This window comes from Molossus molossus, unplaced genomic scaffold, assembly GCF_014108415.1.
Source record: "Molossus molossus isolate mMolMol1 unplaced genomic scaffold, mMolMol1.p scaffold_m16_p_19, whole genome shotgun sequence".
NCBI lineage: Eukaryota > Metazoa > Chordata > Mammalia > Chiroptera > Molossidae > Molossus > Molossus molossus.
The window spans coordinates 15104591-15128479 of NW_023425354.1; the positions used below are offsets into that span (position 1 = coordinate 15104591).

Consider the following 23889-nt stretch of genomic DNA (forward strand, 5'->3'; position numbering starts at 1 on the left):
TCTTGAGTATTTGTCCTTTCTCTTTTTAAAGGAATTTTTTCCATTATAAATGTTAAATATGCTTATAATAGAAAATTTGGAAAATACAAAGAGGATAAAAACTTTTTTTACCCACCCCCAACTCCCAAGGCACCCACTTTTTCTTTTAACATTCCAGTGTCTTTCTTGCCATGTTCTTTTGTTGATATCAAGCACAGCCACGAGTCTCCTGCACGTGGGGTTCTGTAGTCCAGGTCCACGTGCCCCACTTAGTTTCAATCCTATTTCTACCTGATGTTCTGGACACATGAAGTCCCCAGCCACCAGTGTCAGCGAGTTCCATCATTGAGGAAGTTACCTTTTTGAACGTCAATGTCCTATCTATATAGTGGGGACAGTGATGCCCAACATGCTACCTCACAGGTCCCACAGGTGAGTCAAGTCCAATTCAAGTGTGTGGGGTAGGGTCATTGGGAGTAGTCAGATAGAACTAGTCATAATGAGGCCGCGGCAAAGGGCGGGGGAGGGGGAGTGGGGAGACTGGTAAGCACACCCACTGGAGTCCTGCGGGTCTTCCCCAGGACCAGCTCTCCTGAGCAGCCCTGCCTGGGGTCTGGCCTGGGCACTGGTGCCTTCCCCCGGAGCTGGGTCATCTCCTGCACCACTTCCTGTTGGGCTGAGTCCATTTCCAGTGCAGCCTCAGGGTGATTAGAGGAGATAGCCAGCCTGGAATTCCTCATTTCCGCTGCTCAGGGCCTGGTGGTGAGCTGGGGGCATTGTGTGACTGCCCCGCTCTGCCTCCAGCCTGGGCTTGGCTGGGGTTTGGAGTCGTGGGGGACCTGACAAAGATGGATGGACCCTGAGGATTCACTTCAGGCAGGGTGGCTGGGCCCAGGGACAGAATGGCAGGGAGAAGGGAGAGGTCTGGAGACACCTTGGAGCTGGATTTGATGCAGCCATTGCTAGCCTTTCAGTGTGTGTGTGTGTGTGTGTGTGTGTGTGTGTGCGCGCGCGCGCGCGCGCGCACATACCGGGGAGGGGAGACTCCATCCCTGAGTATGGCTGCCTTGGGCTGGTTCATGGAGACAGGTAGCTGCATGTGGATGTCTAAGAATGCTTGTCTTGCATACCTGTGTGGACGTGTGGGTCCAGGAGCAGCTGTGGGTCTACCTAGGAATTTAGACACCCATGGGGGAGGTGAGGGGGAGTCTGTGTGTCACTGAATGCCTGGGCTTGTGTTGTAGAGTGTCAAAGTGTGTGAGTGTGTGTGTGTGTGTGTGTGTAGTGAAGCATGTATCTGAGCCTAGGAGAGATGCTCCTGTGAGCATGCACTGTGTCAGTATTCTTTCTATCCCTGAAGCCCTGTAAAAAGGCCACAGACCAAGGTCACAAGCTTGCAACAACACATATTTTTCCTGAGCACTTACTGTGTGCTCTGGGCCCTGTGCTGTGCCAGACTCTGGATATATGGAGAGAATAAAACTCAGGCCCTCCCTTGAGAAGCTCAGAGAGCATAGGGGAAGGTGACACAAGACTGTAAGTCCTGAGGGCCATCCCTTAGTTCCTTCCTCAGAGATCCCACAATATCACAGTTGTGGAGATGATCTCTTTTTGCCACCATCTCCCGCTCCAGACTAGAGCCCCTTGAGGGTCAGCACTTAAGGGTTACATGATGCTCCGTAAGGATGAATTATACAAAGGCCACTGTGAGTCAAGCTGTGCCTGGGTGACTCTCAGCCAGCCACATCCAGTGTGACAGTCCCATTGGAGCTGGGCTCATCTCCTATTTCCACTACTTACAGCTGAGTCACATGCACCAGGTACTTACGCTCTCTGAGCCTCAGTTTGCTCATCTGTGCAATAGGGGTAGCAATTGCCCTAACCTCATAGTGGGCATGAGGCTTCAGTGAGATTGTGTGCTGGGAATTGTACACACACACACACACACACACACACACACACACACACACAAGCTTGGTACATGGCAGCAACAGGAGCTGCCATCTGGGCAGTTTCATGAAGCCCTGTTTACCCAAAAGTTGAAAGCAGAACCCTGATGTCTCTGTGGGCAAGTTGGGGGTCTATCCAGCAGGCAGAGAGCAGTACTGTTCTAACATCAGGAGGAAGGAGCCCAAGGGTGGGGTCCATGCTACTGGCTGGTGAAGGCTGAAGAACAGTCATCTGGATATTTTCTAAGTATATCTCACTGTCTAATCACTCATGTCTCTGTTGACTCTTTGGTGCTTCCTCCAACTTCTTAGCATCATAAGCCTTAACCTTCAGATGTCAACATGTAAGTTTTATGAAATGTTGAAAATGTGTCACTTTGGGAGAATGTGCTCCCCCTCACCACCACCCCTCTTCTCCAGGCACGTGCGTGCTTGTACATGCTTGTTTGTATGTATGGTATGTGCTTATGGGTGTGAGGACAGGATGGGTAGCTGGGGTAGCCCAAGCTGGACTCGCTCCCTCCTCACCTGCCTGCACTCAGTGCCACTGGGTGTGGCTAGAGCCTCCTGTCCTCTGAGCTTCTTAAGCCAGGTTCAAGGTCTTACCAGTGGTGTGCTGGAGCTGGCTCAGACTGGCTTGTAGAGACTGTGCAAATCTCTTTCTAACTCCAGAGATCAGGGATGACACCACATTGATAGCTTGGAATATTTCCAGCACAGCAATTGGCAAATGATACAAATTAGACACCCATCCACCTGAAAGCATGTAAACATAGCACATCACTGGTGCTGCCTGTAGTTATAGCAACAGCCCGATATTGAGTGGTAGCACCCGTTCAGCATTTGGCATCACTCTTATCTGCACACAAATCCTGTGAGGCATTTGCCATTATCCTCATTTCATATCTGGGGTTCATATTTATATGATTTGACTTCAGGTCTCTGTCCATCACACTGGGGCATGCCCCTCAATAAATAGAGCCACGAAATTTGATAGGGCTGGCAGAGTTGTTAAAAGATCATCCACCGCCCTGGCCGGTTTTGCTCAGTGGTTAGAGCATCAGCCTGCGGTCCAGGGAGACCCAGGTTCGGTTCCTGCCAGGGGCACATACCTCGGTTGCAGTTTGTCCCCGGCCCTGGTTGGGTTGTGTGGGTGGCAGCTACTCAATGTGTCCCTTTCACGTCGATCTCTCTCTCTCTCTCTCTCTCTCTCTCTCTCTCTCTCTCTCCCCCTCCTACTCTATCTGAACAAAAAATGGAAAAATGTCCTCGGGTAAGGATAAAAAAAAAAAAAAATTATCCACCATCTAATCACTGCTTATTTGACAGGGAAACTGAGCTTAGAGAGCCTCGCTGTTGGGGGTTGGGGGTTCCTCTGCTAACACTACCTAACCCTAACATCACAGCTGCCATCTTCCACCAGTCTTCCAGCCTGCAGTCATGCTGAAAAGCCAAGGTCGCTGTCACCTGGTGTTCTATATGCATGGCTGATTTTTTGGAAACTTTACATGAAGATCCTGACATTCAGTGCAAGTTATATTTTGTTTTGCATGATTTGACCCAGTGTTCAAAAACATTGCTTGGGTCATTTGTTGTATGTCTGTCTCTTAGACTGGTGCCACCTGCTGCCTTGATCACTGCACCTTCGCTACAGGAATTGGGGCTAAACTTTAAAAAAAGAATAAGCAAGACAGAGCTTTGGAGATGCCCATCCTGTTCTGACAGAGGTTCTGGCATCTACATGCTTTGGAAAGCAGGTCCCTCCCTGACCTCCCACCCCCACCCCGGCTCTGCCTTCTCTCTCCACTGACCAGAAAATCTGGATTTTTATTCCACGAACACCAGCAGCACTTTGTCAGACGCCCACTGAGGCCCACGCTGTGCATCTCGCCCTTGACCTGCTCCCGTTTAGGAAGAGATTGCCCTTTCCCCTGCTCCACTCGAAGGGACCCACCCGATGCCCTTTGCCGGAGAAGAGGGTCCTCCCGGCCATTACAGGTGGATCCCGCTCCTGGAGAGCTGCTCTGCATCGGGACCTGGCCCTGCCCTCAGAGTCCCGGGGCTGAGGTAGAGAGATGCGCACCCACCGGGCAGAAGGGCGGACCCGGTCTCCGAAGACTCCTCTCTCCTATTCCCGCACCCTCGTACCTCGGGAGAGGGAACCCTGCACGCCCCACCACTGCGCCCCAAGAGAGAAGCACAGACTTCCTGACTCCCACCTAGTCCTCCCATCCCTGCCTCTCGAGGCCCAGGGCTTCGTGTCCCGCCGCCGCGTCCCACGGAGGGCAAGGCCTCAGGTGAGCTCTCACCTGGGGCGAGTGGGAGGGAAATATGGGAGCGGGGCGGGGCGGGGCGGGGCGGGGGCGGGCCCGAAGAGGCGACCCCACCCGCGACGGGGCGGGGCGAGGCCGGCGAGGCCAATGGGGCGGGGGGCTCGCCGCCGCGGGTGGGGGGGAGTGGCCGCTAGCGCTGCTCCCGCCCTCCACCCCCCGCTCCGCCCCTCCCGGGTTTAAAGCCCCGCGGGCGGCTGGTGGCGGCGCTGCGAGCTCTGAGCGGCGCTAGGAGATGCGACTGGGCGCCGCGCCGCCGGCATCATGCTCCCCCCGCCCGCGCAGGCCCTGGCTGCGCTCTGCCTGCTGGCGCTGCCCGCCGTTGCCACCGCCGCCTACTTCGGGTCAGTGCCCGCCGTGCCCCCGGCCCGCGCCCCCGGCCCGCCTGCCTACCCCTCCTCCGGCTACTGCAGGGCCAACTTTTCCGTCCTTCTGGCCCGGGCCCTGGTCGGATCTCGAACTCAGACCTTAGCTCTGCCCGCACCTAGCCCCACCTCGCGGTGGGAGTTCGCGCCAGGAGCTCGGTCTCTGGCTTCCTGGGCTCAGACCCCCATCGCACCGTCTAGCGTCCGACTCTGGTTCCCTTCGCAGGTGCTCTTTCACCCTTCCCTGACCGAGACCTCATTCGGCTCACTCCGCGCGATCTCAGACCCTGGCTCAAGGTCCCCGACTCTGCACGCGTCTCGGACACTTGCCGGGTCCGCCCTGTCTGTCTGTCCCAGCCTGTCCAGGTGTCCCTCCCGCGCACTGATGCCCTCTCTGACCCTCACTTGGCACCCTGTCTGCCCCATCATGGGCGCAGCCTAGCCACAGTCGGCCCGAGGCTCCCTCCCATCTTCTGCCTTCGCCCGGAGCGGAGACCCAGAGGGCTGGGTGGATGGGCGGGGGTGAGTTGTTACCGAGGCCGGGGAAGGGGATCGTGCAGATCGAGAAGAATGGAGGAACCCGTGGACCGTGGGGAGTATCAGCTGGGGACATCCGACCAAACCCAGACCTAGCGTTGGGTGAATTCTCAGGAGAACGACGAAAAACACGGGAGGGAAGGCAGTGTGCACGGTTGGAAAAGGAGGGTCAGAGTGGGACTGACACTTGAGGAGGGCATGGGGCGGGAACTGGGAGTGTTTGAAGCGCAGGTTACAGGGCAACTAATTGTACCTCCTTCTCTGACCCTGACTTGCAGGAACTTGGGGTCTGAGAGGGGGTCCTGGGTGTGAAGATACTTTCCTGACCTCCACCCAAAGCCTGCTCCAACTATGTATATATGTAGTCTGTTACTTTGAATCGTGCCACTTTTTATGATCTTCACTCCCAATCAGGGTGAGGTTTATAGTTTGACTAGAGCAAAGGCAAGAAGATACCTAAACAGTGACCTGCCAGAGATTGCTTTTTAAGGACCTACCAGGAAGGGGTGAGAAAGGGTCTGAGATGTCCTGCACAGGCTGGAAAAAGGGCTAATTTCCAGGTCATGACCTCTGGTTAAAACGTTTCTTGGCTATGGGCAATGGCTTCCCTCAAAATATATGGGAGGGGCAAGGTTTTGTCAGCTCACACCATAGCTCTGGGCTCAGCTGCTGGTAACTTGGGAATACCACTCAGTCTCTGGGCTACAATGACCCCTTTTACGAAGAAGGGGATGAATGTATATGACTGAGCCTCTAGATCCACTCCAAGAGCAGTGCACAACGTGATTGTTTCCTGGTGACTTCAGGCTGGAAAGCACAGTTATTGCCTCAGCAAGCAGGGTATAATGATTAGGACACAGATTTTGGGTTCAACTCCCAACTCTGCCACTTGCTAGCTGTGTACTCTTGGCCAAGTCACTTAACCTGTCTGTGCCTTGGTTTCTCATCTGTAAAATGAGGATAGTAGTGCCTATTTCATATGAAGATTATGTGAGTTAGTACATGTGAAGCAATTAGGACAGCATCTAGCTCATAGTATATGCTCAGCTAATGCCAGTGATGATGATGAGGAGGATGACGATGATATGATGATTCAAGAGACCAGGCACAGTGTCTTGATATCCCAGCCCTAACAAGAGTTTACGAACTGGAATGGAGAGGATGAGGACAAATCGTGCCTGCATCCTCTTGGACACCAGCTCATTTCCACAGTTCTTCTGTTTGTTTGGGTTTTGGGGTTAAGGATGGGGCAAGGGCCAGAGGGGATGGGAGGAAAGAGGCTCCAGGAAGCCTGGACTGCCCTGGCTGGTGGGTTGGAAGGGAGAGGAGTTTGAACTAGTACATGGGATTAGAATTTGAGGGGCAGCCTTGAACATGAGAGGGGAGATGATGGGTTTGGGCTAGGTAAGGGCTGACAGGGGACATGTGAGTATTGGAGCCCCCTCTTCCAGGTTGTGGACCTAGCTGAACAAAGCTGGCAAAGGGCACTCAAGCCACTACCACCACAGTCTGGGGAGCAGGACAAACACTAAGAGAATAAGCTAAAATTGGGGCCTCATGCTGTTATGTGTTTGGTCTCATAGAGCCTGAGTTCTCACTGGGAAAGCCCTGTTGCTTCCCAGTCAGACCAGGGTTCCCAGCTTCCCATCCGAATTTGCTCTCTGGAAGGAATGTGTATCAGTCGTCCCAATGTAGTGAGAATGTGAGGCAATGTGCTTCTCCCTTCTCCAGGTCATTTGCTTTTGAAATCTCATTTCTGATTATAAGATAAAATATTTTGGCATCTTGATAAAAGAAAATTCAAACATCAGGAAACCAAGTGAAGCCAATCATTTTGGGGTCTTCAAAATCATAGAATTGCAGACCTAAGAGTGGGAGGTGACCCCCAAAGGATCTCTGGTCCAACTCCCTGCTTTGAGCAGGTCATGTCTTATTATCCCCATTTTTGAGATGAAACAACCATCATTCTCAAACCACAGTGAGCTGGCAGCTGCTTCTACTGCTTTTCATGAGCCTAGAGCCGACTTTTGTTGATGGTGATAATAACATAATAACTAGTATCACAATTTACAAATAACTTTTTCACACAGCTCTTCTCGCAGCTGATTCTCAGACTCATTCCTGAGGAACAGAGGATGGGTAGAAATAGTGCCCAAAAGGAAACCAGGGCTCAGAAAGTTTCAACAACGCACCCAATGTCACACGGCGTATTAGTAGGAGAGGCAGGATAGACACCTGTCTGGGCTCTTTGCCCTCCAGCCTCCAGAGCTAATACTGTGTGGTCACCCAGGGAAGCTGCAGCTACAAAGGAGGGTGCCCCCCTCGTTCAGTTAACTCTGTCAGACTCTCTTGGCTGTAGCAGAATGAGTGAGGCCACAACATTCTCCTTTGTCCTCAATACTTAGACAGTTGCACTGAGCCCTGCTGGGGTGTCAGGTGGGCTCCTAGAGGATGGCAAGTTGGCAGTGGGATGGGAGGTAGATTAGAAGTCAGTGGCCCAGGTTTGTCCTGGCTCTGGACCATTCTTTGTGTTGTCTATGGTCAAGTCACTTGCCTCCAGAGTCTTTAGCACCTGGAGGTCTTAAGGTTCCCTAACAGGCTGGTCCTGGCCTGGAAGTCTAGGATTAATCAAGGACTCATATTTTGACTCAGTTTGCTTGATAATTCTGCAACTATTAACTAATGTGATGTTCTATAAATGAACATGCATTGTATAATGTGATGAGCTGGAAACAGGACAGACCTTGCCATCCAATCCAGTTATTAAGTCATACCAATGGCTTTGTAACTAGAAATAATTCCTGTGGATGCAACTTTTTAAATCATAGTTGACTTCCATGTTTTTTGTTTGTTTGTTTATTTTTTAATGTGTTTCTTTCCTTTCTGGAGATGGTACAGAGACGTTTATGAAAAGCACAGGCTTTTGAATGAGCTAGACCTGAGTTTTGAATCCTGATCATGCCTCTTGCTAACTGTGTGACTTTGAGGAAATGTCTTAACCTTGCTAAGTTTGGGTGATGATAACACCCATTGTAAAGGCTGGTGTGAGGCTTAATTGAGACAATGAATGAAAGGGCCTGATAGGTTGCCAGACACATACTAAGTGCTCAGTACAGTGCTCAGCGCTCTTGGTGGTTGCTTGGGTTCTTGCCATGTTCTTTTGTTGTGGAGATGTCATCATTGTGAAGAAGCAAAACACAACCTTAACTTTTCTCCCCAAATCAACATTACGTACAATAAAATGCATGTATTCTAAATGCACAGTTTGGGTTTTAACAAATGTCTACCCCCATGTAACCACTACCACAGTTATTATTTTTATTTTCAATATTTTTTTCTTTATTGATTTTAGAGAAAGGAAAGGAGAGAGAGAGATAGAAACGTTGATGAGGGAGAACATCGATTGGCCGCCTCCTGCATGCCCCCCACTGGGGATCAGGCCCACAACCTGGGCATGTGCCCTAACTGGGAATGGAACTGGTGACTTCTTGGTGCATGGGTCGATGCTCAACCACTGAGCCAAACAGGCTAGGCATACAATTATTGAACATTGCTTTCATCCTAAAGGATCCCATGTGCTCCTTCGCAGTCAACCCTCCCCCACCAGCCCCAAGCCACCACTTCGCTACTTTTTGTCTTTATAGATTAGTTTTACCTATCGTAGAAGTTCATATAAATGGAATCATATGGTGGATAGCCTTTGCTGTATGAATTCTTTTGCTCAAAATAATGTTTTGAGAGTCATCATGTTGTTGCATATATCAGTAGCACATTCCTTTTTTTGCTGAGTAGTATTTCATTGAGTGGATGTACCTCAATTTGTTTATTCATTCACCAGTTGATGGACATTTGGATTTTTTCCAGTTTGGGGCTATTCCAAATTTGCTATGTACATGTCTTTTTGTGGATATATGTTTGTATTTCTCTTAGATAAATATCTAAGACCAGATTGTTAAATCATACAGTATGTATATGTTTAACTTTATAAAAGACAGTCAAATAGTATTCCAGAGTTGGTTGTACATTTCACACAGTAATGAGTGAGAATTTCAAGTACTCCATATTCTTGAAAGCTACTGTCAGTCTTAATTTTGGCCATTTTAGTGGGTATGTATTGGTATCTTGCTGTGGTTTTAATTTGCATTTTTCCATTGATGAGTGGTGTGCTGAATATTTTTTATGTGACTATTGGTCATTTGAACATCTTTTCCATTGGGTTATTAGGGTTTTTATTATTGAGCTGTAAGAGTTCTTTATTATTTTGGATACAAGTCCTTTGTCAGAAAGTGTTGGCAATATTTTATCCCTGTCTGTGGCTTGCCCTTTCATTTTCTTACTGGTATCTTATGAAGAACACAATTTTTTAATTTTGATGAAGTACAGTTTTTCAACATGTTCTTGTATGGTTTGTGCTTTTTGTGTGTCCTATCAAGAAACCTCTGCCTACCAGGGGTTGTGAAGATTTTCTCCCGTGTTTTCTTCTAGAAGCTTTATAGGTTTAGCTTTTACACTTAGGTCTGTGATTATCTTTGAGTTCATTTAAGTGTGTGGTGTGAGGTAAGATCAAAGTTCATTGTTTTTCATGGGGATCGCCCCTTGTTCCAGTACCTTTTGTTGAAAGTATGATCCTTTCTCCATTGTCATCTTCATTACAAATGAATTCAGCAAATATATGAGGGCCTATTTCTGGACTTGCTCTTCTGTTCCACTAATCTACATGCTTATCCTTATGCCACTACCACAAGTCTTGCTTACTATAACTGTTCACTAAGTCTTGAAACCAAGTACTATTCGTTCTAGGTTTTTTTTCAAAGTTGTTTTGGTTATTCTAGGTCCTTTGTATTTCCACATACATTTTCGTATCAACTTGTCGATATCTACAGGAAAGCCTGCTGGGATTTTGATTGGGATTGCACTGAATCCATAAATCAATTTATAGAAGATTGACATTCAAACAATACTGAGTCTACCGATTTACAAACAGGTCATCTCTCTCTATTTAGGGCTTTTAAAATTTCTTTCAGCAGTGTTTTGTAATTTTCAGTGTGCGGGTTTTACAAAAAATTATTTAGAAACCATTCTTGAGTGTTTTATGTATTTCGGTGATTTTTTTTAATTGAAAAATATATTTTAGGAATTAATTGGGTCCTGAGAAAAACAGGGTTGGAGGGAAGAAAGGGTAAAATAAATTTTATTGCTTTGGGGTAGAGGATTGCAAGCCAGACATCACTGATAAGAATCACTGTGTTTGGGAAGGATTTCAGGCGGCCTGTCCCTGGCTGAGCTGTAATCCCTTCCCCCCAAGTGTTGGGCTGCAAAGTTGGGTTTGGGTCGGACCATCCTCAGTGGATGGTGGTGAAGTTTCTGAGGTTGTGAAGTGGGAAAAGGAAGGGAGGGAAGCAGGTCAGGGGGAACTCCTGGACTGGAATCTCCTAAGCAAGAGAGGTCTTGGTGCCTTTAGGATTATGTGCTCAGGTAGAAGTTGGACTCAAGAGGAGGTGGGCCAGGTACCGTGAGGGGACACCACCATGCCATCAGCCTGATTAGGATTGGAGGCAGCCCAAGGCCCTGGTCTGAGAGTCACACAAATTGAGTTCAAAACCTTTATCCAACCACTTACTGTGACCCAGAACAAGTCAGTCAGCTGCTCTGACCTCAGTTTTCCCAACAATAAAAATGAGTTAATCCTTACGTCATAGGATTATTGTGAGGGTTAAATAAATGTATATAAAAGTGCTGAAATGCTATCTATGTATAAGGAGTCTAAGAAGCCCTGGCCGGTTTGGCTCAGCGGTTGGAGCGTCGGCCTGCGGTCCGGAGAGACCCGGGTTCGGTTCCCGCTAAGGGCACATACCTCGGTTGCAGTTTGTCCCCGGCCCTGGTTGGTCGTGCGGGTGGCAGCCACTCGATGTGTCCCTTCACGTCGATGTTTCTCTCTCTCTCTCTTTCTCTCTCTCCCTCCCGCTCTATCTGAACAAAAAATGGAAAAATGTCCTCGGGTGAGGATAAAAAAAAAAAAAAAAAAAAGGAGTCTAAGAAATATCATGGTCCATCTTAGAGCATCCAAGTTAAGGAGCATTTTTAGTGGCATCTGTTCCTCTCTTCATTTTTAGCCTAGTCATCGTATAATTTGAATCCTTCCCGTGCTCAGCACTTTATGTGCATATCATCTCATGCAATCATTGTGATAGCCTAGGAGGTAGGTACTAGTATAATTATCTTCATTGACAGGTGGGGGGAGAAGCTCAGAGAGGCCAAGTGCCTTGCCCAAAGTCACACAGCTAGTGGCTGGCAGCACCAAGATTTAAGTTCTAGTCTTGTCAGAATCATAGCCAACCTATTCATCCCTGCTTCATGCTGCCTGTTGAACCCCAGCTAAGGCCAGCCTCCCCTGGGCAGCTTGGACCCTCTGGGACCTCCACTCTGTCACCCACACCTTTCACTTGGCCTCTGCCATAGGCATCTCTTGTACTTCACGTCTTAAACTCTTGGTTTATTACCTGATTCTTCATGTATTCATGTCTCCAACTCATGCGTAACTCCCAGTAGACAGAGGTCCTGAGGCCCTGCTGAGGTCTGAGTCCCCCCACAGACCTTAGCATCGTTTCCTGCAGTGAATGTCTGGGTGGGCAGTTCCCACTCCTTTCCATTGCTCCTTCCTCTCCCTCAAAACCTCCCTCTCTGCCTCATCACATTTATTCTTCCATCTTCTGCTCACACTTGGCTCTCTCTGGTCTGGCCTCTGTCTGGATAGGAGCTAGAAGCCAAGCAGGGAGCAGAGACTTGCCCCCATCAGACCCCAGAAGTCAGCCACACCTGGCCTACTCCGTGGGAACCTGGTAGCAGCCGAGATGAGCTGGGGGTAGGGCAGCTGCCTCAAGCCCAGACCCCCTCACAGGAGAGATGAAGACTAGGGGGTGGGGAGGTGAAGAGTCTCAAAGAGCCAGGGGAGACTTAGACCCCCATGTTCTGTCAGCGCGGACAAAAACAAAGAAGTTCTGCTTTCCTGACAGTTACAATCCCTGTGAGGCCAAACGCGTTTCAGAGTTCGAGACTTCTCAGATTTTAGAACGGTAATACAATGCATATATTGTGTATAACATAACACCCCTAGCAAGGTCTAGGGCAGCACCCCATAATCAGATACGTAAGTTTTGCCGAAAAGCATCTACATGTTGGGATAAATCAAGACCATAAATATTCTCAGGTCAAATCTCTGCCACGTGAGTTCATCACAAGTATACAAAAACTTGGCAGTTTTCTGAGCTTTCTGGAGTTTGGATAAAGGCTTGTGAACCTGCAGCAAACGTTCAGAACATTTGAGTTTTAAAGAAAGACTTGAGCCAAATTCTTGGCTGGTCCTCACTTGGTACCAAAGGGAGGCTCAGGCTGCCCTGAGCACAGCTTCTCCCATGGGGCTGAGAGGGCTGGAGGACTCAGGGTCGGACAGACCACAGCCAGGCAGCCCTGAAAGCTGGCACTGGGGAGAGCACATGCATGTGATCACAGTCTAAGGGCCAGGGAGGGCGTGGTTACAGGCAGGTCCTGCAGAGCCACGTCCTCCCAGAGCCTGCCTTATGGAGCTTGGGAGCCAGACAGCTAGGAAGTAGGGTTAGGGGAAGCTGAGGGACAGCCTAAGCTACACTCAGCCTGGGGTGGGACATCTGAGGGATTTATGTAGCCAGCAGGTGTCTAAGAAACACTTGCTTGTATGTTCTCAGGCACTGATATTATTTCAGTCTCTCACACTTTAGTGTAAATAAGCAGACTGCTTCTCTAAAGTCAGAAGCTTTATTTATGAGTTTTGGCTGAAAAGAGAGTTTTAGCCCAGGGAAGAGTTGTCTTTTAAACAAAGGGTCCTTCTTTCCCTTTGACTGCCCAGGGATCCAGAGCAGTCCTGACCAGATTTCCTTCCCTTCAAACCTAGCTGTCTTGTGTTCCTATCACCCTAGACATTTGCTGTGATGATGTCTTACATTGAAACTGAAAGCAGAAACCACCAGATGGCTTGATCGAAACAGTGAGGAGACCTGGGGCACAGTCCTAGCCCTGCCACTAACTCAGAGGGTCACCTTGGACAATAAATCTTACATAAACTCCCAGGAGCCATCAGGGCAAAACCTCTGACCTGGGTGATCTTGAAGGGTTTATAGAGCCCTAAAATATAATAATTCAAATGGTGTACATTTGGACTCAGCCAGAGACCTGGGGGAGATGTTGAGGTGAGGGATTCCTCTGTGCAGGAGTGACTTTGGGGACCCTCCATGCCACTTGATCCACGCATGTGAAGAATGAAGGTTCCTCTCCTCAGCTTCAGCCTGAGCCTGAGCAGAGAGGGAGAGAGACAGGAGGGAGGAAGGGGAAGCATTTCCTTTCCAGATGTTGCACTAGTTAGTCTCTAAATACCCAAGGTTTTTGAGATGCAAAGCATGCTTGCTGTGCCGGCTGCTTGCTGCCCACTTCGCTCAGGAGCACGTCTCCCCGATGCCATCCTCAGCGGGCAGCCCAGTCCCGGAAACAGGAAGTGGAGCTGTTCTTGGAGAGACAAAGCCCACAGCTGGGACAGGCTCTTTCTCTCTGAGCCAGGGAAAGGGTCAGGGACCAGGCTCTGGTGGGCTCCTGGGGGGAGGTGGGGACAAGATTCAGTTCTCAAGGTGGGTGCTAAGGTTAAAAGCTGGGGAGGAAAGAAAGGCTGGACCCAGGAGGGGCTGGGGGACCCAGACAGGGAACTGGTGAGTGTCCTTGTTTATTTCAGTCTCTGGCGGGTAGACCTGGCATGAAGCTGAAGATAAAATCCTTTATCTTAATTTCAAATGAGCGAGTGAGTGAAAGTAGGGGATGGAGGCAGTTGGAGTGAAGGTAGGAAATGGTAACTGCTGCATTTGCCAGGCTGCTCACTAAAGACATCTTCTTGGAGGTGACGCTGAGTCCAGGAGAGGAGGCAGGACTCTGAAGGAAGGAGGGAAGGATGTGCTGCTCAAGCAGGAAGAGGGGAGAGAGCCTGGGTGTTGAGGGGTCCCCTCTCTGAAGAGGGACTGTTTGCTCGGAACCATGCATCTTCTCTTCCTGGGCCAGTTACTGCCCTCGCTAACTCTCCCCTGCTGGGAAGAGGTGGTTAGTGGGGAGCACGGTGGGGTAACCAGTGTGAGTGTGCGTGTGTGCGTGTGTGAGTGTGCGTGTGCGTGTGAGTGTGTGTGAGTGTGCGTGTGTAGGGGGTTTAGTTAGGGCTGGGAGAGGTGGGCTGAGATGTTTGAGATGAAAGCACAGAAGGAGCACTTACCATGTAAATGGCCCTGCAGCGGAAGCCTGTTATCGGAGCATCTAATGGGGTTGGTAGGGCCAAGGCCAATGCTCCAGGCAGGGCGAGGCTTTCCTGGTTCCCAGGCAGCTGCTTGCAGTTGGCATGCGCCCTGATGCCAGGCACAGCTCCTGGCCCCTCCAGCTAAGGGTCCAGACATGCTGGCATGACCTGGTGCCCTGGAAACCACCAGCCTTGTCCTGTGCCACCCTCCCCACTTACCCACCACATCCTGGACGTGGCCTCCTCTGGCCCCATCAGACCCTCTCAAGCAGAAACAAGTGTGTGGGGGGGAGCGGTGGTAGAAAAACAGAGCCCGGGGCAGCCTCAGGTGATGGAAAGTGCTCTCTACCTGCCAGGTCTGGGAGCGTCCTCCTACCTCCTCCCCACCACCAGACCCCCCACTGAAGGCAGGACCAGGGTTGGCCAAGGTCAGGTTCTCACCCACATGGGGCTAGGAGTTCTGGTTCAGGTCCCTGAGCAGCTACTGATTGTTCCTCGGGGAGCTGGGCTGGTTCAAAACTGTCTTCTCTTTCCCCTGCCCCCTGGGGCCTCCGGAGAGTGTGGAGTACTCTGGAATCCAGCCAGGTTCTCTCTGGTTGTGAGCTCCTGGAGGGCAGGGGCACGTCCCAGCACCCAGCACAGTGCCTGGCACATAGTAGATGCTTAAGAATGACACTTACCTGGAACTTATTATGTGCCAGGCACTGTTCTAAGAGCATTACAAATGTCATCCTCAGGACAGCCCTGTGAAGTAGGTGCTGTGAGTATCTGCATTTTATAGATGAGACAGAGGTGGAGTCCCTTTTCCGAGGTGGCACAAGTTGTAAGGGGTGGAGGTGGGACTTGAATTCGAGCCGTCTGGCTCTGGCCACGTTCCCCCACTAGTCAGTGTACCTGTTAGATGGGAGAGCTCAGGGGCTGAGTGGACGTCCTCGAGGTCACCAGCAAGTGAGGGCAGACCTGGGACCCAAATCCCCAGGTCAGAACAGCCTCGGGGGCCTGAGGTCCTTGGGTCCCCACACTCCAGCAGGTGATGGGTTATTGTTTCAGGATGAACCCCTTTTCTTCTCAGGGGTTTGATGGTTCCTGGGTCCTGCTGACAGCAAACCAAAGCAGTCTCCTGGGAAGCTTTCCCCAGAGCATGGAGAACCTTTTTCGGCTCATTTCAAGGCCAAAACTGTGGCTGGGACAAGCACTGGGGACAGCGAAAGGAGACAGGGCGGGAAGGGCCAGGAGTGGACAGAAGAGATCTGGGGGGGCTATATGTGAGATGAAGGGCGTCCTTATCTTCCCTGCTCTGGGGGGAGACAAGGTGGTCAGGGAAGTGGCTGGGGATGGTCTGGGGTCAAAGCCAGACGGACGCATCTCTTTGTGTGGGAGTAGGGGCTTCCTGTCTTATTATTAACCGAAAGGTCAGAGGTCAAGGGTTCAGGGGGCAAAGGGCACAGGCTGGGGGCAAACAAGGTAGGAGAATGCAGCTGGTCACATGGGGTTGTTGCTTTCTCAATGGGAAAAGAAAGTCTGGAAATCAGCCTGGGGGAGCTGGATTGGAAGCAGGAATAGGAGAGACCAGCTGGCCAAAGCAGGTGCAACCAATGACAGGTGGTCCCAGGCGGCTCCGGAGCACTTGAGTCAGGCAGAGACACCAGAGGAGCGTCCTGCAAACTGGAAGAGCAGCGAGCAAGTTTGCAAATTCCGCGTCCTCCACCCTTCGGCTTAGAACGCAGGTCCCTTGTTTGGCCGATAGCTCTGACCTCACGGCGAAGCAGTGTCCTTATTCAGACTCCAAATTTTGTCTGGATTCATTAGACTAATGAAGCTCACTTGATCTTCTCCATGTTGGCAATTGAGATTTTTCCAGAGGGGCCTGGTGGGTGGGTTCTCAGGCCTGGGGTGCCAGAGGGTGTGGTTTCTTCAAGGGGAGAGGATCCTGCCCACAGACCCCAGAACGGACTGGAGCCTGAATTCTTCGGGGGTCCAGGAAGAAACCCCCCCAGCAAGTGCCCTGGGGTGGGCGTGTGTAGAAGAGTCACAAGCCTCCAGATGTTTTCTAAATCTGCTATCACAGTCCTACTTCTTCAAAGGAAATATGATCCCAAACCACAATGTGGAAAACAAACACGAGGGAAACTGGGCCTGGAAGGGCTCCCAGCTGTCTTCCTAGGCCCCGTGGGCAGTGCCAGGGAGGCTTCTTTGAAAGCAGCCCTGGGCAGACCAAGGCCCAGTGTGGCCTGAGGCCCCTGTGCGGTTGGCTGCCTTTCCTGACCATTAATCGCTACTAAGTGTCATTACCGCTAATAAAATTAACCGACTTTATACTGGACTCCTGGGGCCATCAATCACAGGATCTATTACATGAATTTAAAAAACAAAAGCCCAACCATGTGCCTGTGGATGGGGAGAGGGCCGAGCTGGCGCACAAGTGCAGCCGAGGGCACGCTGGTGCTCCACGCTGTCCGAAGGCCGTGAGCAGGGGCGGCGGGCACCCTTAGTGGGACAGACTGACTCCAGGCCTTGACGCTACTCCAGGCGGGAGCGCCTCCGGCCAGAGCACAGCTGACCTCAGGAAGGCTCTGTGCCCCCAATTCTCTCTCCCTCTGTCACTTCTGCTTCTCTCCTGCATTTGGTTCATTCTGTTTTTTGTTTGTTTGTTTGTTTTTTTATCACCTGAGTTACAGGCCCAGTCAGTCACCCAAAAAGAAAGCGAGAGAAAGCAATTATATGCTCGTTATTCAAATTCCAAATTCCCAGAGAAAGGACTGATTGGCCCAGCTTGGGTCATGCGATTCTCATCGGTCCAATCAACAGGCCAGAGCAGCAAGGTCACGTGGTATAAAATGGCCTACAGGGCCCACATGGTAACCATGTAGATAGAAGGAACAGATAGGCAGCCAACCCAGCAGGTGTCCACATAGTATTTCAAAAGGCTTAGTAATCAGCACTCAAAAAGTGGTAGATATACCATATCATATCATGTAACATAACATAACACAATATAGCTATAATGATACAACAGTAATAGCTATTATTCTTTTTCCTTTTTCTTTTTTTTATCCTCATCCAAGGACATTTTTTCCATTTTTTGTTCAGATAGAGTGGGAGGTAGAGAGAAGAAGAGAGAGAGAGAGAGAGAAACATCAACGTGAGAGGGACACATTGAGTGGCTGCCACCTGCACGACCCAACCAGGGCCGGGGACAAATTGCAACCGAGGTACATGCCCTTAGCGGGAACCGAACCCGGGTCTCTCTGGACCGCAGGCCGACGCTCTAACCACTGAGCCAAACCGGCCAGGGCAATAGCTATTATTCTTAAAATGGCATTTGAGACAGGCCTGGAAGGATGTGCAGCCCACTGGTTAAAATTCCCATCACTCCCTGCTTGTTCTCTCATCTGTCAATCAGTTGATACAAGGAGGGTGCCAGTTTCTGAAACATGGGTACTGTATGAGCAGAAGCTGTCCTTGGTGTGGGACATTGAGGGGCTACATGGCTGTGGCCTCTCTGCTCCCTGCAGCCCCCCAGTGACCCCCTACCCTGAAAGCCAGTCAGGGTGGGGCCTCCTCAGATGGAGCTGACTTCGGGTTCTGCTGTGGTCCAGCCAAGGGTCAAGCGCTAAGGGTTTCCTGCCAGGCTGCGGGGAGGGGCTTGGGTGTAGACCTGGTGGACTGGAAATTTACCCATTTGCCCCCAGATTAATGATTAACGGGTCCCTGCCCTCACCCTGTCTGGAAGGGGAACCCAGGGCCAGGCTGGGCCAGGAGGAGCCTGATAGCATCTGTCTCTGCTCAGAGGTTTCAGAGATATGCCCCACACTGGGTTGGCTGCACCTGATGGATTTGGAATCTACAGGCACTTTCTGGAGGCACCTGGGGCCTGGCCAGGCCCCACACCCACCCATACAGGGAGGGTGTGGCATTGAGCCAGATGTCCTGGCTGGGGAAGGTAGCTCCAAACAGGAGAACTGTGCCCGTGTGTCCATGGACATGGATCTTTCTGACCCCTAAGGGCTTGGCCAGGACTTGCCGGGGCCAGGGGCGCACAGAATGGCCAGTGCTTCATCCAGGCAAGAGCTGTAGGAGCCCCGGTGTGCCTCTGCCTCTGCTCGTTTACCAGCATGTTCCAGAGGGGCTCCTCCCTCCAGCCTGGGTGCAGGGTGTGTAGGCTCCACCCACACAGAGGGCCACCAGGGGACGGGACAGTGAGCATTTTGAGCGAGTAGAACCCCTGGGAGAGGTGAGGTAAGATCTAATTCTAGTCCTCACCTTGCTGCTGATCTGCTGGGTGACTCTTCAGAAAACCTTTGTTTCCTTATCTGGACAAAGGGAAGACTCTGCCCAAGTTAGAGCTAAAGCATCTCTCAAGAGGGAAGGATTTTGAGAAACTTCAGCCAGCAGTTTAATGAACCAGCATGTCCCAGGCACTGTGATTGGTACTTTTCATGGGACTCTCCCAGCAGCCCCAGGAGGTGGAGAGGATCATTGTTTCCACCCTCCAGGGGAGAAAACCAAGGCTTCGAGGTTGTGTAGCTAGATGTGGCAGGCAGGCTTAGAACTCGGCAGCTGGATTCCAGAGCCCACGAACTTCAGCTGCTGTAGAACAAGAAGTCTGGGGCTGATGGAAATTCAGCTCTTTCACCTTCATTCACCCATCTGTCAGTCTGTCCACTCATCCACCTATCCACCCTTCCTTCCCTCCCTCCCTCTTTCCTTCCTTTCGTCCATCCTCCATCCGTGCGGTATTCCCCAAGCATCTCGTTGTAACAGGCCCTGAGTGACCGGATGGTTGAAGAGCTCTCCGGGGGTTGTGGAAATGATTCAGGTTGGCGTGGGATTCCTTGGGCAGTGACATATGCAAGGGAGACAGGGCGACCAGGGACAATGGCTGGGTGCCTGCCCCCTCGTAGGAACGTGGCTGTCCCCTCCAGGCAGCATTTCCCAAACTTCCCTGATCCCCGAAGCTGCCCAGGGATGTGGTAAATATGCAGACTCCCCAGGTAACCCCACTCCAGACCCACAGAAGCAGTATTGCCAAGTGTGGATCCCGGGAACCTGCATTTTTAATAAGCACCCCAGATGATTGTTCTGATTGGGCAAGTTCGGGAATAGGGTGGGTAAGAAGAGACCTTGTCATCTGGAAAATGCGTTCGGGACCCTGCACTAGCCCTTGCTATAAGCACCTTGGTTTCCAACTCTGCAAAGTGGAACTATAACCCCATGGGGCTGGCCTCCCTCCCAGAAATAACAAAGCCCCCCAAGAAGGCCCTCTTCCCCTCACCTGCCCACATCCTCAGGGATTGTCATCCTTCACTCTCTACCTCCTCTGTCCCCCCACCCTGTTATGACCCCCAAGGGTCACAGGTCTCCCTTCTCTCGCCCCCTCTAGCCTGACCGGGCGGGAGGTCCTGACGCCCTTCCCAGGGCTGGGCACCGCAGTGGCCCCAGCTCAGGGTGGGGCCCACCTGAAGCAGTGTGACCTGCTGAAGCTGTCCCGCCGGCAGAAGCAGCTCTGTCGGCGGGAGCCAGGCCTGGCTGAGACCCTGCAGGATGCTGCCCATCTCAGCCTGCTGGAGTGCCAGTTCCAGTTTCGGCAGGAGCGCTGGAATTGCAGCCTGGAGGGGAGGACAGGCCTGCTCAAGAGAGGTAGGGAGGAGGGCTGGAGGAGGGGGGCTGGAGGAGGGCTGGAGGAGGGGGGCTGGAGGAGGGGGGCTGGGAGGAGGGCTGGAGGAGGGGCGCTGGGAGGAGAACTGGGAGGAGGAGGGCTGGAGGAGGGGAGCTGGGAGGAGGGGGGCTGGGTGGAGGGGGGCTGGGAGGAGGGGGGCTGGGAGGGGGGCTGGAGGAGGGGGGCTGGAGGAGGGCTGGAGGAGGGGGGCTGGAGGAGGGCTGGGAGGAGGGGGGGCTGGGAGGGGGGCTGGAGGAGGGGGGCTGGGAGGAGGGCTGGGAGGAGGGGGGGCTGGAGGAGGGCTGGAGGAGGGGGGCTGGAGGAGGGCTGGAGGAGGGGCGCTGGGAGGAGAACTGGGAGGAGGAGGGCTGGGAGGAGGGGGGGCTGGGAGGAGGGCTGGGAGAAGGAGGGCTGGGAGGAGGGGGGGCTGGGAGGAGGGCTGGGAGGAGGAGGGTTGGGGGAAGGGGGCTGGAGGAGGGCTGGAGGAGGGGGGGCTGGCGGAGGGCTGGAGGAGGGGGGGCTGGGAGGAGAACTGGGATGAGGAGGGCTGGGAGGAGGGGCCTGGAGGAGGGCTGGAGGAGGGGCTCTGGGAGGAGAACTGGGAGGAGGAGGGCTGGGAGGAGGGGGGGTGGGAGAGGGCTGGGAGGGGGGCTGGGAGGAGGGCTGGGAGGGGGGCTGGAGGAGGAGGGCTGGAGGAGGGGGGCTGGGAGGAGGGCTGGGAGGAAGGGGGGCTGGGAGGAGAAGGGCTGGAGGAGGAGGGCTGGGAGGAGGGGGGCCTGAGGGAGGGATGGGAGGAGGGCTAGGAGGAGGGGGGCTGGGAGGAGGGCTGGGAGGAAGGGGGGCTGGGAGGAGAAGGGCTGGAGGAGGAGGGCTGGGAGGAGGGGGGCTGGGAGGAGGGGGGCCTGAGGGAGGGATGGGAGGAGGGCTAGGAGGAGGGGGGCTGGGAGGAGGGCTAGGAGGAGGGCTGGGAGGAGGGGGGTGGGAGAGGGCTGGGAGGGGGGCTGGGAGGAGGGCTGGGAGGGGGGGCTGGAGGAGGAGGGCTGGAGGAGGGGGTCTGGAAGGGAGTCTGCCCTTCCCACGCCCCAGCCCCTGCGCTCAGGCCTCACTGCCCTTGCGAACCCAGCACAGTCCTGAGTGAGAAGAGTCCTGGGAGTTAAAGAGGCCTAGCTTTTCCCTTGGTTTGGGGAGCAGAGGAGCAAGGAGGACACAGGAGAAGAGGAGGCGCAGCCCACCCTGGAGAGCGCACAGATGCGACGGGTGGTCCCCCAGCCCCTTCCTCAGCCTACTCCACATGCACACCTACACAAAACTGGTACAAGAGTGTGGAAGGCTGGAAGGCACTTCTTAGGGGCCAAATCGCATGAGACAGGCCGAATTCATTTGCTCATTCATTCACCTGTTTCTTTGTTCACCATATCCACTGATCCATCTCCCCCCCCCCCCACTCCCCTGCATCTCTCCATATATCCACTGGCTGTCTGTTCACTAAGCATCTGGTGAGGCTCACGGTGAGCCAGGCACTGTGCTGGATGCCGGAGGCACAGAGCCAGTCAGGACCCCACCTACCCTCAGAAAGCTTGCAGCCCAAGGGGAAAAGAAGGCATCGTGTGACTCCATCCCCATGAGGCAGGGCTGTACAGGCTTTTACAAAAAGGCAGCCGTGGCGTATAGGAGCAGCCAGCCTCCTCTAGGCCAGCTGCTCTTGGTGGCTGGGACAGAGCGGATCCCACCCTCCAGTGTCACCACATCCCAGGTACAGGAGGGAGCGAGCTCATGAGGGAGGCTGGCTTTGGGCCCCAACAGTGCAAGAGTTGTGGTGGTCCCAGAAGTGGGTGGATGGTCAGTCTGGCAGGAGACCCAAAGTCGCCCACAGTAGGTAGCAAAGAATGACATCATAACGTACGGGCCCACAGGGCATGTTTCAGGGGATCCGGGGCTTCAGAAGTAGCTTGGTCCAACTTGTTCACACGTGGACTTGGAGTCAAGATCAGTCCCAGCTTTGTCCCTTACCGGGTGCCTAAGTCACTTCTCTTCGCGTCTCAGTATTCTTATGTGTTCTCCTGCCCTGCTGCCTGGGAATGTGGGCACATACACCATAGTGAACGTGAGAGTCCTGTTTTAAGTGGCAACTGGCAGCCTGAGTTTACAGGCAGGTGGCAGGAGGGGTGCCCGAGCTGTGTCCTCAGGTTCACACACCCCTGAGCCAGCTCACCTGGGCAGCCTCTAAGCCCGCTCTCCCCTCCTCAACCTCCCTGGTGCCCGGCCCAGGTTTCAAGGAGACGGCCTTCCTGTACTCGGTGTCCTCGGCCGCCCTCACCCACACTGTGGCCCGGGCCTGCAGTGCCGGCCGCATGGAGCGCTGCACCTGTGACGACTCTCCGGGCCTGGAGAGCCGGCAGGCCTGGCAGTGGGGCGTGTGCGGTGACAACCTCAAGTACAGCACCAAGTTCCTGAGCAACTTCCTGGGGCCCAAGAGAGGAAGCAAAGACCTGCGGGCACGGGCGGATGCCCACAACACCAATGTGGGCATCAAGGTGAGCACGCAGCCCTGCCAGCCCGGGTGCACGGTCTGCAGCGGTCCTCCCAGGCCCTGCCCCCCAGCACAGCCCCCCAACAACAAACCTCATCGTTGGAACCAGTGTCGCTTGGACATCTACTCTGCACCATGGCCGGGAAGCAGGGAAGGGTGCTGGGTGTCATCAGTGCTGGGCAGCAGGTGGGAGCCAGGCTTGGGACCAGGTCATGGTGAGGCTGGAACATGTTTGGAGAGGGGTCCCTATTCCAAGGACCAGCCTTCCTGGAGGTCCTAGAAGCCAACGTAGTTTGAAAACTTTGGTGCAACCCCCACCCCTCCAATTTTCCAAATGAGCAGAGGAGGATGCCCAGTAGTGGGAGGGCTGGAGGGTAAAACTATCTAGGTCTTCTGGGAGGAGAAGGCCGGGGGAGACCGGGGCTCCAGTTCTTGAGGAAACAGTTCTGTTCTGTGTCCAACTCATCACTGAGTTGGTGTGAACCACGGCGGTGGTTTTCAGCCGCGCATGCTGTCTACTCCACAAGAGCTCTGGCCAAGGGAGGGAGCCGGGGCCGAGGTCCAGCCCACACTCACCAAGCATGCAGGTTGGCACAGGACTGCCTCTGCCCAGCAGAAGCAGAGCCTTGGGCTAGTTCCACAAAGGTGCCCGAGGCTAGCTTTTCCCTCCCTCCACCACTTCCGTGCAGAGTCGGCGCCGGGGGGCAGGCTCAAGCTGTGGGCCCCGGGCCTCTGACCATGCCCCCAATCTGCCTCTCATCTCAGGCCGTGAAGAGTGGCCTCAGGACCACCTGTAAGTGCCACGGCGTGTCAGGCTCCTGTGCCGTGCGCACCTGCTGGAAGCAGCTCTCCCCATTCCGAGAGACGGGCCAGATGCTGAAGCTGCGCTACGACTCCGCCGTCAAGGTGTCCAGTGCCACCAACGAGGCCTTGGGCCGCCTGGAGCTGTGGGCACCTGCCAGGCCGGGCAGTCCGACCAAGGGCCCGGCCCCCCGGCCCGGGGACCTAGTCTACATGGAGGACTCACCCAGCTTCTGCCGGCCCAGCAAGTATTCCCCTGGCACTGCAGGCAGAGTGTGCTCCCGGGAGGCCAGCTGCAGTAGCCTGTGCTGCGGGAGGGGATACGACACCCAGAGCCGCCTGGTGGCCTTCTCCTGCCACTGCCAGGTGCAGTGGTGCTGCTACGTGGAGTGCCAGCAGTGCGTGCAGGAGGAGCTCGTGTATACCTGTAAGCACTAG

The 23889-nt window shown here is 53.3% G+C and overlaps 1 protein-coding gene across 1 annotated transcript; it reads left to right on the forward strand.

Annotated features, from left to right (window-relative positions):
• Positions 1-4466: 4466 nt before the first annotated feature.
• On the forward strand, positions 4467-23889 carry WNT9B (Wnt family member 9B). The gene is made up of 4 exons (XM_036269478.1): positions 4467-4602; positions 19845-20101; positions 22389-22654; positions 23416-23889. Exons 1-4 carry the CDS (start codon positions 4523-4525, stop codon positions 23887-23889), a joined length of 1077 nt encoding a protein of 358 aa, XP_036125371.1. The 5' UTR covers positions 4467-4522.

Coding starts and splice junctions, on each gene's coding strand:
- WNT9B (XM_036269478.1), top strand. CDS start 4,523: ATGCTCCCCCCGCCCGCGCAGGCCCTGGCTGCGCTCTGCCTGCTGGCG. Junction 20,102..22,388: donor GACAGGCCTGCTCAAGAGAG/GTAGGGAGGAGG, acceptor TGCCCGGCCCAG/GTTTCAAGGAGACGGCCTTC. Junction 22,655..23,415: donor ACACCAATGTGGGCATCAAG/GTGAGCACGCAG, acceptor CTCTCATCTCAG/GCCGTGAAGAGTGGCCTCAG.